This window comes from Centroberyx gerrardi, chromosome 9, assembly GCF_048128805.1.
Source record: "Centroberyx gerrardi isolate f3 chromosome 9, fCenGer3.hap1.cur.20231027, whole genome shotgun sequence".
Classification (NCBI taxonomy): domain Eukaryota; kingdom Metazoa; phylum Chordata; class Actinopteri; order Beryciformes; family Berycidae; genus Centroberyx; species Centroberyx gerrardi.
In genome coordinates, this window is record NC_136005.1 from 25,015,164 (window position 1) to 25,033,628 (window position 18,465).

The window sequence follows — 18,465 nt, forward strand, 5'->3', positions numbered from 1 at the left end:
AGTAGACCACAGTTATTGAAAAACCCTGAAATCACATCCCCTCAGTGTCTGGTGTATCAAGTTCTCACCATCAGCGAGCTTATGATGGCAGTCCAGCAGGTCTTTACAGACGCGGGCCGGGTTCTCCCGCGTGCCCAGAGGCTTTTTGATGCTCTCTATCACACTGCTCAGGTAGCGCAGAGTCTTGAGGATCTCCAAATTCTGGTCCGGCACGGTCATCTCGGTGTTCTGGAAACTCTGGTTAGGGATGGGTCAGCAACGGAAGAAAGAATGAATGAGAACGAGAGACATTTGAGCGGCTTAATTGCAGTCATGACACTAACAACCAGCTCAAAACCCAATTGGGCAAGAACTAGTCTAGTTTTTTTCTATTTCCATTAAGATCCTAAACAGATAACATTCATCCATCATCTATCTATATCCTTCTAGCAATCCATCCATCCATCATACATCTTCAAAACCACCATCCATCCATCCATCCATCCATCCATTCCACTGACAGAGAGTGTATGAAGTGCTTTACCTCTGTCCTAAGGGCATCGTTGGATTCAAATAGAGCGTGGACTACTGAGTCAGCATATATCTGCCTCTGTGGAATCAACATCAGCAAAATTCAGTTTAATGAAAAACAAAAGAGATCCGGTGCACAATTCATTATTAAACTAAAAGCTTTTCATCCACGGGCTTGTTCACTGGTAAGAGAAAAATGCCTACAGTTTATAGTGAAAACTCAAGGCACTCGAGTCAAAATACAGCTTAATACCAGAGGGAAGCAGTAAAATAAGTCCTGCGTCAATAAACTGTCACATTCCTGACCTCGGCAGGGGGGAACACTAACACATCCCACTCAGCATAAACACTACGATTATCACGTAATGTGCATAAACAGAAAAGCCATCTGATATAGGGTTGGGTTTTTTTTATCCTTCGTTTCTAAGAAGTGTTCAAACAGAAAGGAGGTCACTCAGATAGTGGGAAGCTACAGTAAACTGCCCTTTACCCAGAAGCTAATAGAGATATGAGGCTGGTTTCTACTACAGTGCCAGAAAAAAAAAAAAAAAAAAATCAGTGACAGTTCAATAGATCCACTGGGAAATGCTCTAACTATTCCCTCTAACTCTATGCTCCAGACCTCAAACAGCCAACGCTCTGCCTTTCACGTGGAACCCACAACAGGACCACTGCCCCCATAGCTGATCCTCTCCTTCCTCTACTGTTTTTGCTTCCACGGGGGATCCAATCAATACATGAGTGACACAAAATACTTACTGTGGGACCAGGAGCACCAGGCGGTCCCTGAGGGGGGGGGGGGGGGGGGGGAGAAAGAAACAAAGACAGCATGAGGGATACAGTGAGGAATGATCTCATCGGGGTTGGGGTCAGTTCACTTTCAAGTCAATCAATTCTGTGTCTGTGGGCTCTGTAGTAGGTATATAGGGAGATATATGAGCGTGCAACCAGAGCTCTGCTCTGTCTGGGGTGCTGGCCGTTTAACTTTAATCTTGAATACACAGCCATGGACCAGCCTGGACTGATTGAATTGAGAGTGAACTGACCCAATTTTGACCTAATATTGACAAAATCTCTGGTTCCCATGACACAACAAAGCCTTTTTACATGTGTAGTATGTTATTAGAGTGTGGTACTGAGGTAAAGTGTTGAAATAGATAAATACTTACTCTAGGACCTGGATTCCCCTGTGGCCCTTGAGGCCCCTGAGATTTAAAAGCAAACACAAAAATCAAAGTGTTGACATGGCAGAAGAGATCATATACTTCTTTTTTCAAATAAAAGATCTGCTGTTTAAATCCACTAAATAGAAATGTGACTCTCTATCATATTGTACATGTCCAGAGTGGCCCCCTCTGGCTGACCAGAGAGAACACAGTGGAGTCCAATAGCAGCTGGTCCGTATTAGGCTCTGGAGGGGTGGGCTGTGTGTGTGTATGTGAGAACACAAGCATATTTTGTATCTTTCAGAGTCGGCTAGAATGAAGGAGCCGTTTGACTGCGTGTGTACATAGTATGTATTTGTGTGTGTGTGTGTGTGTGTGTGGTATGCATATGGTAGTGTAAGTTGCCATGGGATTTAGGCAGATCTGAGAATCTTACAACAGTTTACACTGCAGAGCGGGACCGGGGATATAGGAAGTGTATGGTGACTGCACTGTGGCTTGCCATGCTAACATTATGACAAGGCATTTCCTCAACAGCGTTTACAGTAAGGCCCCACGCGGAGCTCCGGGACACACTGTGCAACAGCTACTTTCAACATGACTCAGCCATAGTCATCTAAACAGAACCACCAGTGAACCCCAGCTAGCTTTCATATTCTGTAAACAGAGCGTTCGTCATCTACAGTAGGTCTTTTAACACCCAGGATGCTTTGAGGTGGTGCGTTCTCAATAAGGAATTAGGGAGTCTGACACTGCAGTAGACTATACTCATCTTGAAAGACTATTTGGTTTTAGCAGACTTGTATGAAGTGAATAAAACGATTAATTCAGATCTTACCATTTCGCCATTGCTTCCTTTTGGACCCCTTAGCCCCTGTGGGAAAAAAAAACACTTTAAATATAGCAGTGTACCTCATTCTCGTCACACAGGTAACCCTGGTAATAATAAGTAATACATTTATAGGGTGGTTAGTGTCCCGACGAGTCTCTGAAAATTGCTCGCTTATCTGAAAAGCATCTCCAGTTTCAGAGAATTCCTTGACTGATATGTGCTTTCTGATATTTTCATTATCATTGCTATTAAACTGTGTCACCGTTCAAATTTGAGGCTAATAGAGATACAGCAAAGCTAGAAATAGTCATGTTTGCATGGGTTAAAGTTTGATATACTCTAAGGTCACTGACTGAGGAGTACCAAATTTTCCTCTACCAACTCCTGCTTTAACAGTAGGAGTTTCATCAGTTCATCTGGCTACATTTCCAGAAGGCAAACCAGCAAGTTAACTTAATAAAAGACACATTCACAAGACAGAGGTGAGTCTCATTCAGCCAGGGCAATAAGATAATGATACACACACAAAACATGAGCACCCACCCACACCCACACACACACACACACACAGAAACCTACGTGTTTTCCCATCGGGCCCATCATTCCTTCAGGGCCTACAGGTCCAGTAAATCCCTGAAACAAACAGAGCGAGGGGATGAATAAACCGCTCTGTTGGAACTTACAAGAGAGAGTTGAAGGAATACACACATGGGAATAAGGGTCCCACACACACCACTCACTGCAGGCTGCGGTGTAACAGTAGTTGAAGAGGTGTGTGTGCTGCTGAGAGGGTGGTTACAGTATAACCCACAAGACTTCAAGGTGTCGAGGGTAATTACGCTGAAAGGTGAGTGTACACTACATTCCCCAAAAATTAAGTGGATGTTATGCTGGTTGCACAACTGGGCAGAAGTGAATTGTGTCCATGTTCTTGTATCCTTTTCATATCAATTCCATTGTTAGGGTTTGATTCCCAGCACAGCGGTGTACCCACTGTCTCTATTTCTATCATACTTACCAGAATACCCATAGGGCCTTTGGGACCAGGGACACCTTTCAATCCAAAATCGCCATTCGGCCCCTGTTTCAAACAAAAAGAGGTTTTTTCAGTTGCAGGTGTGTCATGACACAGGGACAATGTATTCTGGGAGTGTGATGGACGTTTGTCCTTCTGGGAGATCAGTGAAGTATCTCATCTCTTCCCATCCTCTGTCATGTTTTATCATCTCTACTCCTCTTCCTCCTCTCATCTCATCCCTACATTCTTCATGTGTCTTATCTCATCTTATCTAATCTCATCTCCCATTTCATCTTTCCTCATTTCATTTCAGCTCATCTCGTAATGTAATTTTATTTCTAGTTTTCCTCTCCTCTCCTGTTTTCTTAGCTACACAACCTCTCACCTTTGGTCCTGGAAAGCCGTGTAAACCAATCATCCCCAAGTCTCCAGACTCCCCCTGCAAGCAAAGAAGACAATCACATCATAGAAACAGGAGAGTCAGACCTTCCACACATCAGCATCTTCACATTTAATAGAAGGGCCTGTGTATATGTGTGTGTGTGTGTGTGTGATCTATGAAACCATTCATGCCGTTTTTGAGTCCCGTTTTATCCCAACGCTCCAGACACCACGAGGTCTCCGGTTGCCCTCTCATATATTTTCATGTCCAATGCGAAAGAACTGGCAGGCGCAGAAAACTGGGGCACACAAGGGGGCTTCATGTCTGTGTCTACAATAACGCTAACACACACTCACACACCCGCCCGCACAGACGCAGAGATAGGGGCTGGGTGTCTGTGCCCCCTCTGTGTCTGAGCTCTGTCTGTGGTCCAGGGTGGCAGACACTGTGTTTGCACAGCCAGTCATCCACATCCTCTGGCCGGCTCTGCTTTCTGGCCAGCGGCTTTTGGCCCAGAAACTCCATTCCCTGAAAAGCGTAAAGGGATCTGACCCGGGGGCCAGAGTCCGCTCTCTGTTTCTCCGGCATCAATGGAGATGACCAGAGGAAGGGGGGGCGGAGGGTGTGTGTGTGTGGGGGGGGTTTAACTTTGAGGAGTTATATAAGTAAAGTGGAGCACCTCGTTTTCACGTCCCTGGAGTGCGAGGATCTTACATAACTTGGCCTTGCCGGGCAGAATGTTTCCATTCCGCGTCTCGCCCGGATAATTTGTTACTCTACTCGGGGTGGAAAAGTATCAGACACGCACATTTTTAACCCCACCGCAGCTTGGCTACCTAAGCCCCCACAGCTATATTTAGAGAGGGGTATCAAGGAATGTATATAAGCTTATAAGCCCCTCTTTTGTAGAGAAAAGAAACATTTCTTAGGGCGGTATTAACGTAAAGCAAGAGCAGTATCTTACACTGTTGTGATTTCAACAACTCGTTAAATTGTTCAATGATACTATATCTGAGAAAGACAAAACATTTGATGGACCATTTATTCTGTATCTGTGTACCAAACAATGATAAATCAACATTCACTGAGAAGAACTAGCCCAAAAAACAGAATTGACATCAATATTCATGTCAAAGAGCAAATCCTTTACTTACTTCTAACTTTCACTTCTGATGAAAATTAGTGTTGTAGAGCCCTGGCTCTTGTTATTCCAAAGCTCTTACACCATTCAGTTAATGTTTATGAATAGGAACAACTCTTTCAAAAGATAGAAACCAAAGAAGCATAACTGTAATCTGTGATGTCATCAAGAGACACTTCCCGGAGTTGTTCAATTGGCAGTAAATGGGAGGCTGACTCATAGTGTATTTTGTGATCTTATTCCCGGATGAGCCTGAGCTTTACCTGATAGCACTGCTGACAGTTCCGACCCCTAAACACATGCCCAAATCCATGAAAAATCACGCTGGTTACTGTTACAGTATCCACAACATCGTTCTCCCATTCAATGTCAATGGCGCAGCTCCACAAAGTGTCACATTCAAGTCTTAGTTCTCTTGTTTCTGCCTTCGAAAGACACTTCCTCGTGTTCACAAATCCAGGCAGAACTATCCAAGGTTACAAAAATAACTTTATGTGAATCCTGTTTTGAGGTGGATTTTTGCTTTAAATCACAGGTGCTATACTGTGCATACTCACTGGTTGTCCTTTGGGTCCCAGGTCTCCTTTCCTGCCCTGGTCACCTGTCGCCCCCTCCATGCCTTTGATTCCCATGGCTCCTCTCTCCCCTGCCAGGCCAGGCTCCCCCTGGACCGAGACAGGCCATTGGTCAGGGGGTTAATGGTTAAGAATCTCAAGATATACGCAATCAATGAGATTACATTAAGTCACTTCTGATTTTACTGCTGTCCTGGGTGTTACCTTCTGACCGGGCGGCCCTCTCTCTCCGGGTGGTCCAGGAAGTCCAAGCTCTCCCCTGGGTCCTGGACGTCCAGCAGGTCCCTCCTGTCCCAGCAAGCCTCTCTGACCCTGAACAAACACACACCAGGGATGGAGGGTTGGAATTTCCATTTTGAACAATTCTAAATGTCAAATCAAGAGCAATTCATATATTCCACCCTGATTATTTCATAATATGCAGGATAGAAATTACACAAATTAGTTAAGGTTAACAGATGTGAGTAGTTCAAGGGTCTTTTTCATGAAAAATATGTCGAAAATATAATTATTTTGAATAAAAATCACCTTCTGAATGGAATTAATTAAAAGAGTAGTGACCTCATATCTGACATACCCAGCTCAAAGAAAAGAAAAATGCATATATTAATGCTTTTCTGAAAGTACTTTTTAAGTACTTTTTGTTATTGGTGGTTGTTTGACTTATGATAATCACCGACTGGAGGTAACAGTTTACCCACCTTGTCATTTATAACTACATTACTGGGTACAATCCATTGTATTTGCAGAGTGTAGCTCTTAAAAAAAACAGCTGGCAAAACAGCGGTATAGATCATGATAGAAAATGAATCCATACATTTTAAAGCCTTTCAACGTGTAATTCAACATACACTTCAAACCGCTTTAACATACATTTAAACATGCACCTAAACCTGTCAGATAGTTAGAGCTGTGAACCGCAGTACTGAAGCCTGCTGGCCTCTCCTGCTTATAATATTTCTTGACAATGTGCTGCTAAAGTGCGGCCATAAACTCGACTGCCTGTCAATGAGTTGCTCTCTCACACCGCAGACCACAACCGCTTCCTGCTCCATCAGCGCTGCGGAGTGGCAGGAGGCAGGGAGCGATATTACAATAACAGATCGAGTGGGTCACCGCCGCTCGCACGTACGGCTTCTGTTCCTAGATCGCCGAGAGGGGGAACGGATAAGTCATGAAAAAATAATCCCCCGGTCGTCAGGAAGCGGTTTGGAATTACACCGCTGTACGTTTGTTGGTTGAACCCCCCCCCCCACAACCCACGGGCGCTGGGGAGCTGTTGCATAAGGAAAGGCCGCCGTGTCTGTCAGCTTAATAAGATCACTCAAGAGATTTAATTAAGACTGACCTGGTGTCCCAACCTTCACACACAGGCTCACAAACACACACACACGCACGCACGTTCACACACAACACATCAGTAAAGTTCACTGTGACAGATGCTATCATTCGAGAAGCCATGGGAGACAATTGGACTAAGTTATAGCATCAATGCAACTTCAGAAGGGAGACAGAATGAAGGACAGTCTCTGATTTACATTTTATAATCTATTTTTATCATCATGTCCACTATGATAGCCTTAATGATCCTCCAGGTCTGGTAGACAAATACTAAGTCTAGAAGCTTCTGGTTCTCCGCTGAGGTGGGAAACCAACTTTTTCATCCGCTGGCCACAGCAGTTGGCACATTCAAAATGTTAAGCCACTGTAACTACATCATCTGCCAAATGTTTGGAATTATGCAACAGAACCTCAAAGGCTGGTTGTTTTCACGCCAAGCTGGCTTATAGATTAGACAAACTTGCAAGCAGTGTTTGGCTGCTGCCTAGAGTCAATTTATCAGCTCGGTCTTCGCTGAGCCACAATCCATCTTCTCCTGATCTCACTGGATGGCCATGCTTCCTCTTTTGGATGGCTGACTCACAAACCGCAGCCTCCAACAAAAACACCTGTTGTGGGGCTTGAACTTGAACCAGCGGCCATGTGCTTGAGACACTGTCACAATACTGTCAGTTCCATTTCAGCTCATGACCTCTACTGTATTTCCTTCTCACTCTTTCTATCATCTTTCCTGTTGCTCACTGTCCAATAAAGCACAAATGCTCCGAAAAAATAAACAATCTGCTGCTTTCACTGTGCTTAGACATCCAACTGGCTATGTGAACAGAAATGGATATGGGACAGGGACTGAGGAAGACAATGAGGAAGAGGATAATTGACAATCATTATGGGAATGATGATGACTTCGCAAGGACAAAGAGGAATGATGATAGCTCTGCTGGGACTCCTCCGAAGGAAGCCATACTGTGTTTCCCACCATGGAAGTATGTAGTGTGAAATCAGCCGGTCGCCTGCCAGGCTCTCCTGCTGCGAGAGCCTTGTGCTCTCTGCAGTAAAAGAGCGTCCCGGCTACACTGGGCTACTGGACCAGACTGGACCTAAAACTGGTGGTGCAAGAAAACCTGCTATCTCATTGTCAAATTGACAGCCATGCGTTTTTGAAATTATACAAGGTTTTCGTGGGGCCAAAGTTTCTAGAACTCACTCAGCCCATGAGGGAGCGTATCAAATTTTAATCCACATAAAAACATATCAGTCCCCAAAATTAGAGTTACTAGGTTTTCACACAATGTCAGCATTATGTAACTGGCAGCCAGACAGAAGGGACTTGGCCTCCCCGGCTCTGCGTCTGGCTAAGGAGGGCAGGGACATCCATGCATGAAATCCCGATCAACTGTGGCTGCACACTTGGTATAAAGAGTCCCACTGAGCTGAGACCAGTAAAAGCCAATCAAGTCAAACAAGGCATTTAATGACCAGTCATTTTCAGCCTCAGGTCTGAGGCTTAAAAGTACAGCTGGTAAGAGCCGAGGGAAAGTATCGGGCATTCAGAAGCTGCTGGTTAAATGACCCGCATATGCAGTCAAATAAAAATCACTGGACAAAAGTAGACAGGAGAATGTGGCACAGGTTAGCATGTTGGCAGACTGGGTAGACTCTGGTTTCTATGGTGTGTTTCAATTGTGATATGTAGACCACTGGAGGATCCTTGTCTTTGGCTGATGGTGCTGAAGTCCAATTACTGTAATAATATTCACACAGCTTTATTCAGTGTGGACTTTATTCAGTCCATCCATCCATCAGTGCATTGGAGATTAAACCTCATGTATGCTTGTTGAGTGAATGGGGGGGATAAAGGCAGAGGGATTTAAGAATGTGAAGAGAAGGTCCTTAAAAGGTAAAGATGATGTATCATTGGATCCTTAAATCCTTCCAATACAGACCACATGTCTGCGATCGAGATTCAGCACACAGTAAAGGACATGTCCTCTTTAAAGTTCAGTTATGCAAGTAAATCCTCTGACTCCGCCTGTGACCTACATTTATGGTGCTGAGCGAGAATGTTTTTAGGGGTAGCATATAATTGGGGTCCTGTGTGTGTGTGTGTGTGTGTGTGTGTGTGTGTGTGTGTGTGTGTGTGTGTGTTTAACCAGTTGAAATGAAGAACTGGAAACCACCATAGCTGCACACCACACTAGTGACTATGAGTTCAGTATGGCAGGTAGGGAATAATTTGAGTGAGGATAACAACAAAAGATATGCATCTCCCTGGCAAATTGACTATAAAGTAAAATGTAATTGAAGAAATTAATTTACCTGCTCATGATCTTCCTTATTACCTTTGAATAAATTGCACACTGATGCACCCTATGATTATTAAGCTAATGGGTGGATCCATATACCTGCATATATCCTCAACTTTACATTGATGTGAATATGATGGTGACAGTGTTGAGTACCTGTCGTCCTCGTTTTCCTGGGAAACCTTGTAAGCCGGTCAGTCCCGGGGCACCGTCCTGTCCCGGGTATCCCTCCATTCCTGTGGGTCCAGGAAAACCAGTTGGCCCCTAGGAAATTTAAGCAACAACCACAATGTCACGCTTGCCTTTGTGGTGGGAAAAATGACCAGATTCATACCCAAGTCTCTCATACTCCAAGCCAAATATCAGTCAGTCTAGGGGAGATTTATGGCCTTAACCATGATTCAGGTAGCGCTATTCTTTTATGATCATACCAGCTTTCTACGCCCTCAGTCTTCCTCTCAAATTCCCACTCTGGATACTATACATCTGCAATAAAGAGATGCATTCCTGACCAGACCCTGGCCAAATAATGTTTGCCAATACTTTTAGTTTTACCCATTAAATTACCAGATGGGTGCGGTTTGCCAAGTAGGGCAATGCATTATCCTGATGCACTAAACCCCGTCCATCTGGTATTCCAAGCAGGTTAAAATAAAACACTGAGAATTAAGTCCAAGTGCTATTTGAGGCAGGTCTGACACTGACAGAGAGGCTTCTTGCTGTAGCCATTTGTTGTAAAAATTCAGGTTGAGAGTTGAGAGTGAGATTTTCTTTACGCTTGACAAAAATGTTGAGTGCTTTATTCAGTGTTTCTTTAAAGTGTCATATTCACTTTTGAGGCTTTTTACAGAAATAAATGAAGCGCACATGAACTAGTTCAAATATATGGTGCAAACATATTTGCCAGGTCTGCTGGTTTGCTCTTGGAACTCCCATCACTTGACATGTTCTTTAAGATGATAATTTTTTTGATTTTGGCGACATCTTTGGTGCATTGTGCAAAAACAACACTTTGGTGATGCCGACAGTACTCAGCTGTGCCCCACACTGAGCTGCATCACTGTCACACACCTAATCACAGCATCTATTGTATTACTGCACTAGTTTCTCTCCATGCTGTGTGTGATACTCACTTCAACGCCAGGTGTTCCACTCAGCCCCCTCGCTCCTTTCTGTCCCATTGAGCCCTGGGTAAACACACGCATGCGGGGAATAAAATATACACAGGTATAATTCACAAAAACACACAAGGTTACATACCTCAGCCCCCCCAATGTGCAGAGGAAATTTCAGAAAGACCATGCCTAATACAAGTCTTATGAAAAACCCCATTTCTAGGCTCTTTTTACATTTTACACAGTACAGACACTGTCAAAGAAACACATACACACGCATAATGTATATTTAACACCTCGACATGTTGTTGGGTTAAAACACAATAAGGTGTTATGGATATATATTGCATGACACGAAGGCAGGAAACGGCACATGCTGCAGTATATTATCCTGCTCATAACATGGCCACTTGCCAAATATTACAAATCAGAGCTATTCTTTCACTTGTTTTCTCACAGAAAAAATACATCTAGCAGTCAATCAGGAGGAAGTATTCGCCCGGGTGCTGATATAAGTTATGTATGTACATTCAAGTCCTATTCCCCAAAGCACCATGCACACTCTGATGTATCTTTCTAGGAATGCTTTGCCAAAGCCTTAAATCTAAAACAGACATAGACCCCAACAGTTCTCATCGCTTTCTGGCAGAGTGTTCAATACGTTGTGATGTTTCTGAATAGATGGCCCTGTATGTAACACATGCTCAGTGTATCTTCTGAGCCAAGGCAAATAAATTAATCGAAATATTTCCATAGTATTTGCACAATGTATCTCTCTCCTGTGATGGGTTGTGCAAACAGGCTGTTTCACATGCTGGAGCAAGTCATCGGCATCTGATCATGGAACCCAAAGTTGTTTCAGGGTAAAGGGAAGTTATGTAATAAGAAGACTCAAAACGTATCAAAAAGTAGCTGTAGCTCAAAAGCAGTCGGCAGCTCAGGGAGCAAAACTGCTCGGTTCAGGACAGCGTCTTTTATTTTCCCAAAAGATATCCGCTCTGATGCCAGCTTTCCAGATTCCACGGTGAAGCTGCACGCTATGATGAATTCGCAGATCAAAGCACAAAAGCACAGAGACAACTGAAGGAGGTGGAATCTGGCATTCTGGGTGGTCATGAAAACATGCTGTAGCTCCCTACTTGCTTTCCACCCCGCACTCTGGTTCAGCCCCCCCCCCCCCCCCACCTGGTTTCAGCCTGATTTTATGAGGTAAGCCGTATTATTTTGTCTTCCTTTCATGATATTCCACTATGGCTGAGCAGGAGAAAAACATCAAGCTTAGAGAACAGGCCTGAATGCTAAATAATCCAAAATCTCTGTACTGGCATGTTCATCTGGTGACTGGAATTAAAGAAAAATGGGGTTCTGGCCAAACGTCTGCGGTTGGTCTTTCATTCTGGCAGCTGAGGTGACAGAGGGATTTTTCTTTGCTCAGAGTGTCAAATATAAGCCCGACCAAACCGAATTCAAACCTGCCGGCAATGAAGGATAAGCCTGTGTTAACACATTTATTGGCTTTGTTCAGAGTCCAGCGTCTATCCAGTACAAACAGATCAGCCTGGCAGCAGAGACACTCTGATGCTGAAAACATCCATCCTATTTGTAGGGAGAAGACAAAGTTTCATGACTAAATAAACTGTTTGCTCGTGTGTGGATGTATAGTCTGATACGCTCGCTTTGGGGATTCACAGTAGAATGAGGCGGAGGCTCACCGGAGTTCCCCACTCTCCCTTTGGTCCCGGTTCTCCAGGGTGCCCCGGCTTTCCCTGAACAACACAAGAACAAACACATACAAATGCAAGCGCGCACACACACACACACACACACACACACACACAGAAACACATACATTAACATTCAGATCTAAAACAGATCTATATTGTGATGAATGGTGGAAATATTACCTTTACAAGTCATTACATTTTGAGGAAAACATCTTTGTTCTCTGATGATGCATTTCTCAAATTACACAATAGGTTTTGAATGGGCTTCACTGGCTATATAGGGTCAAGGAACTTAACTCAGCACCCAAAGGACTACCTAAAGGACATCTAAAACTTGTGAAGTGAAAAACACAATTGTATCAGAGTGATGTATGACAGAAGACTTACAGGCAGGCCTTGCTGTCCTATAGCTCCGCGAAGTCCAGTGATGCCAATATGGCCCTGAAACACAAATTTCTGATCAAATATAGAATTAGAATATAGAAAAATACATAGAACGGCAATTTACTCCTTGTTAAATACCTCCTGTTACTGAATGCTTGCTGCACCACTGCTGCAATGTGGCTACACTCCTGACAGGAACACATTTTGTTCACTATTCAGCTGCCAACCTATCATGGTCTTTGTGCTACACTATATCTACAGCATATATATGTAATGGCCAGTCTGCATTTCAAATGGAGGACAGATTAACTTTTATGATGGCTAACACTCTACAGTTCCATAAAGAATTATTAGGAAAAGACGTAAAGAGGATTGCGGCGGCACCCAGGAGAATATTCTGGGGATACTTATAGTACTTATAGCATTACTATAACATAAAGCTAATTTGTAAAAGTTTAGACAAGGATTTCATGAGTGCAGAGTGTCATTCTTCCATAGCTTTGCCAATGGAACAACAGCATGCCAACAAAGATTAGCGTCTTGCTTCCTAGAGTAGCTTTGCACGACAGTGGTTAACAAACACTGAAGGGGCCATTAACAGCTTATGTGAATTCTTGTGAGAGCCACTTCCTCATAAAGGGAACAGTCTGCTCATACTCAGTTACAGGTAAGAGCACCACAGCATGACTGAAGTATCAAAATAATATACAGTCGTTTCCAGACCAAGCATCTAGGTGTGTATTTTATTAAGAAGAGCCGCAGGTGGTTTGGACTCAGCGGGATCTATAAATTCAACACCCGGCAGGAGAGGAAAGCCAAGTGGGATCCGTTATGGGGTTGATAGAACCCTATGGGACTGTGGAAACTGGCAAAATGAAGATTTGCTTCAATGGCTTTGAGCCCTGGTTTCTTAAACGATGGGTTGGGCCTGAAAATGGGTCAAGGCTTATCTTAAGTGGGTCTCCACATAACATGTTTTCATCAGTTTGGGCCCCAGTATGAGGGTCTAAATGTCTAACTTGTGTCCCGGGCTGAAAGCATTCACTACCCCTGCTTTGTGAGTCGGACCATGTGTTCCCACTGCGAGCAACATGATCAACAAGTCACCAGAAGCCCATTCATTTCCACAGAGCTGAACGACCAGAAACTCAGCCAGTGTGTTGACGGTACACAAGCTTGTCGGCCAAGAGAAGTTGGTCCCGGCTGAACTTTTCACGGCCGACTGGATATAAAGTTTGAGCCCTTTTTTTCCCTCAGTTTCACTTCTCACACAGTTACTGCTCTTTGGCTTTTTAAGGCAGAAGAGTTCCGCTTGGCAAACGCAAAATGGACCAAAAGTTGATTGCAGCCATTCAAAGCTTCCCAGTTCTCCACAACTTTTATTTGAAAGGCTACAGGAATAAAGGACAACAATTTAATTTTTTTAGTTTAGATGAATTAGCATTAATTGGATAGGATATCGCAGGATAATACCTATATTATAGGATAACACATCAAAACAATGTAATGCTATGAAAGGCAAAACCAAAGCAGCGAAAAATACATGATGTGCCTGTAGCTGCATGAGACCACAACATAGATGCAATTGGAGTAACCATCAACCAAGTTGCTCACAGTGTGAATGCAAGTGTGTGTGTGTGTGTGTGTGTGTGTGTGCGTGCGTACTTTTGGAGCGTTAAGCATCCGGTGCCTTCAAGGCACGCAATGACAAAAACACCAGATTTCCTCCGGCCTTATCCGTAGGAATTTGGTAATCCTGTGTTCTCCCTCCCGCCCTGCTCTGCCACATGTGTGGTCTCCTCTTATCTCAGCACAGCAACATTTCAATAGAGCACCAAAAGAGCAGAAAAATGTAGGAAACAACAGAAGAAGACAAGCACCCCGAGGAGTGACTGTGCGATACGTTTGATGTCGGTTTTCGTGGTTTTATCTACCTGATATCCCTCATCTCCAGGCTCTCCGCGCTCTCCTCGCTCGCCCGGGGGACCCTGTGCAGACACACACACGCACGCAAACAAACACACAAAACACACGTAGATGGACACACACACGTGCATGCATTCACACCCACAAGGCACGAGATGAGCTGGGCAGCCACTTTAAGACAACACACACCTCCTATAGAAGTGAGCTATGAGTCTGAATCTATTGGAGTCTAATGGAAAGGCATAATTCCACCTTGACCCTGATTTCCAGGCAATCTCAGCCAGAGCTGCAATGAGACAGAGGGAGCCATTGTATTGCTCATGCTATGTGCTGCAACACTGTGCCAACTTGATAATCCAATACCACCCTCTTTTGTACTGTAGGTTGCTATCTATATCACTAAAAAGCCCAGTATCCCTTGTTGATGCTGTGCACGCCCCTCTAAGTCTACCAATCCAGTGCTGGGAAACTCCAAAGCACATAGGAGTCAAGGCACAATATAATCGTAAGCTTTCCCAAGCTGCTAAGACTCTTTGATATACGCTGATCCTCTTTTAATATTACTCTAATAAGGGCTTTGTTTTCCTGGCCAAAAAAAGGAATATGCAGAATCCTTGCGGTAACTCAGGGTGACTAATGGCACTAACTGGCCCTCTTGCTCCCTGTCAAATGCAATAACATTGTGCATAAATTCACAATAATGAGGCCTATTACATATATGAGATGTGATCCAGCCATAACCATAAAAAAAGTATTTGTTCATCACAGGGATTCAGGCTTCATATAAAACGGTGCAGGTTGCAGTGAGACTTTTCTTTTAGTCTGGATGCATATAGGAACAAAATCAGAGTTTTAACCCCACAGTGTACAAGCCAACTTGGATATTTTTTCATGTTCAGCCTGCAATGAAAGACTAAGATCTGAGGAGCACAGGTTTAAAAACAGGTCACATAGGAAATACATTTATGGAGAAAACTGAAGATCCGGAGTTCTATTCAAAGGTGCTTTCTGCATACGGGTCAATCTGGTCCTTAACAGGCCTAAAGCAAACACAGTGGAGAGTGTAGGGGAGCAGAAAGGAGAGTTTAAAGGAAAGCAAGACCTACTGGTTCACCTAAGGGCCCGGCTGGTCCTGGGGTCTTATTGTCCTCTCCTGGGTAACCCTGGAATTGACCAAACACACACACACACACACGCACACACAAAATATTTTGTAACCGATGATATTAATCAAGGATATGCTTCTAGGCGTTTTGCAGAACCCTATCAAATCAAGACATTGAAATAAGTGCCTCTCAAACACTAGCGCAGGTATATTTTGAGAAGATTGAAATAACACGGTGTGTGTGTGTGTGCAGGGGGGAAAAAACACATTCCAGCGCTCACATTACCTTTTCACCTTTAGGCCCCGGTGGTCCAATGGGCCCCAGCTTGCCAGGGTGACCCTAAAAAACAGAGAACTCTGATTATTTTACCTCACCAAAACCACCATACAGCGCTTCTACCGGCCACAGCATGTTCCTCAGAGAGACATGACTCCTGCTGCGAGGGTTGCCAGCGCAGTATTAATCAGAATCGTCTAATATAAACACAATCCCTTGCAGGGGAAGAGCGCTCACAATCCGTCACTTGGGGATTTGGGTTTTGGCAAAGCCCTAGAAATCACTCAACGACCTGGGCGGAGTGCGAGCCAGTTTCAGAGTGTACATACACACACAGTCACAAAACGAGACAAAGTGAACTCGAGGTGCCCCCTGTTCCAGTTATGCAACTTAAACCCAGTGATGCTGGCATTGACCCGGCTGTGGAACCGCCCGGGGAGACCGGCTTAAAGACTTCACCATGTCCAATTCCACCTCTTTCCTCCTCTCTCGCGTCTCGCTAGGTCTTTGTCGGAGTATTGAGAGGATATCTGAACGGGTTCGGTTGTTTAGTTTTATGTTGTGACTGAAGAGATCCAACAGGTAGCACGCATACCAGGCTTATTAGAGGGGGGAAAGACGACACACGCATTCTTTCTCTCTGAATCGAGGTTCAAAGCCAATGCAAAAATGTTCAGAATGAGGAGAACGAATGCAACAGATTTCTCATGATCAGAGGTCTAAAATCTTGAAATGAACTAAGCCTAGAGGCAGTTTCTGAAGCGCTCTATGTATTTAACTTAAGACCTGAGGAATTTAGCACCATGGGATGTGTAAGGGCAAAAAAACAGAGACCTACATAGAACCTTTGGGGTTTACTCAACTAAGAAGATGTGCGTGTGTGTGTATTCGTGAGTATATGTATGCAGGTGTGTAAATGGCTGTCATAAAACCACAGGTAGGATTAACTCACTGTGTATCCCAGTAATCCCGGTTGTCCCTCTGGCCCCATAACACCGGGCTGACCCTGCAAGTGATGCAGAAAACAGACACAAAATAACACAGAGGATCAGTCTTAGCGCTGTTTGTTTTGCTTTTCCACTCTGGTTCAGCTAAATATAACCTTCGGCGTCTAATAGACACTCATGCAGACTGAATCTTGGGGCCGGAGTTGTTTTATGGCAGGGGGATATAAATCTTTCCTTCCCAAGCTATCACAACACGGTCTGAGCACTTCTGCGGAGAAGAGAGCGCTCTTTCTCTGTAGAGAGGAAAAGAGCGGATGCCTTCCTCTTGGCTTTCCTGTCTGTCTTTTTTCTCTCTTTCTCAGCCCTAGAAACAAGGTCATTTGAAGCTGTGAAGTACAAAATCTAACACAGCTTGTCCTCACAACACCTGATTAGAAGCCTGCTAACTGGAATTTACAAGAAAGGGAGATTAGTTTTAGCGCTAATTCTGTAATTATAGAGATATAGTAACAGATCTTTGAATTACCATAAACCAGTAATCCAACTGAGACATACAACAGTAGATTAAAAAAAAAAAAAGTGGTAAGAGTGGTAATGTACAGTGTGCCGACTCCCCTTTGGACAGTTATTTAGAAGACTGAAACAAGTTTGGGGTTATCAATTAGAAAGTTTAAAGATACGGTACATACATAGAGCTGGCTGTAACAAAAGGCAGGCTTGATACAATATTGTATGGCTTGACAGTATTGGCAATTTGGCAAGATTGAGAATGGATTATATCATGTTTTGATATGATTTAACATGCACATATGTTGCAGTTGTACTGTATTAATGATGCTCTATGAGCACCATATAAACTAAAGCATTATCTCTTGTATATACAATATGATTCTGGCAAATGGATTTACTGATAATACAATGTAACATATCATTTCACAATCAAAACATAGTGTACACCCTATGGGCATAGCCTACATGATAGATGCATGATGGCCTATTGGAGAGGATGTCTAATAATAACTCAGCATTACAGAACATGGGAAAATACTGCCATCTTGGCTAAGAGTAAATATGAAACTGGTATAACTGGAGTGAATGGGAGAAAATGAGCATCTGAGATGATTTTTGACCCAGCTTCTCAACCCAAATATCTCATTGACTTCCTAAGTTTTTACTACTTTTAACCAATCTTTTAACAATCTGTTGTCTAATACTCATAGAACCTTTTTTCCCCCATTACAGCAGTTTTAGTCTAATTCAGTGACAGGACTGAGTGAGGTGAGAGAGAGGAAGAGCGGGAACTGACCGGTGGGCCTCGGGTTCCCCTGGCACCTTTCAGACCCGTCTCGCCTGGCTGGCCGATGTCTCCCGCTGAGCCGATCTCACCGGCAAGACCCGGAGGGCCTCTCTCTCCCTGGGAGGAGACAGAGATGAGAAACAGCAATAGTGAGAAGTGAAATAGTGGAAGGTCTGGGTTCAAGCCCCCCCCCCCATGACATCAGGCATCCACCCTGTTGAAGTGTCCTTGAGCAAGAAACTGAATCCCTAGCAGCTCCAGGGGCTGCTGATCTGACCTCTGACCTCCATTTGAAGGGGGGCAAGCCAAAAGAGTATTTCACACAAGAAAATCACAAAGAGGGAAAAGGGTTGCATTGATAGAAGAAAGGTTGGAGGAAATAAAATAGTCTTTACAAAGTATTTACTGGAGATAATAGTACA

General features: G+C 43.9%; 1 protein-coding gene across 1 annotated transcript in view; it reads right to left on the reverse strand.

Moving 5' to 3' along the window:
• The window catches only part of col24a1 (collagen type XXIV alpha 1), a 151,022-nt gene that overhangs the window by 3,350 nt on the left and 129,207 nt on the right, over positions 1-18,465 (reverse strand). Inside the window, exons 54-72 of the mRNA XM_078285863.1 lie at positions 18,053-18,160; positions 16,752-16,805; positions 15,809-15,862; positions 15,524-15,580; positions 14,426-14,479; positions 12,495-12,548; positions 12,096-12,149; positions 10,402-10,455; positions 9,425-9,532; positions 5,829-5,936; positions 5,607-5,714; positions 3,912-3,965; positions 3,527-3,589; positions 3,088-3,141; positions 2,515-2,550; positions 1,680-1,715; positions 1,270-1,296; positions 524-589; positions 69-237 (exon numbers count right to left, since the gene is read on the reverse strand). Coding sequence (XP_078141989.1) covers positions 69-237; positions 524-589; positions 1,270-1,296; positions 1,680-1,715; positions 2,515-2,550; positions 3,088-3,141; positions 3,527-3,589; positions 3,912-3,965; positions 5,607-5,714; positions 5,829-5,936; positions 9,425-9,532; positions 10,402-10,455; positions 12,096-12,149; positions 12,495-12,548; positions 14,426-14,479; positions 15,524-15,580; positions 15,809-15,862; positions 16,752-16,805; positions 18,053-18,160 — 1,318 coding nt within the window. The remainder of the gene's footprint in view (positions 1-68; positions 238-523; positions 590-1,269; positions 1,297-1,679; positions 1,716-2,514; positions 2,551-3,087; positions 3,142-3,526; positions 3,590-3,911; positions 3,966-5,606; positions 5,715-5,828; positions 5,937-9,424; positions 9,533-10,401; positions 10,456-12,095; positions 12,150-12,494; positions 12,549-14,425; positions 14,480-15,523; positions 15,581-15,808; positions 15,863-16,751; positions 16,806-18,052; positions 18,161-18,465) is intronic.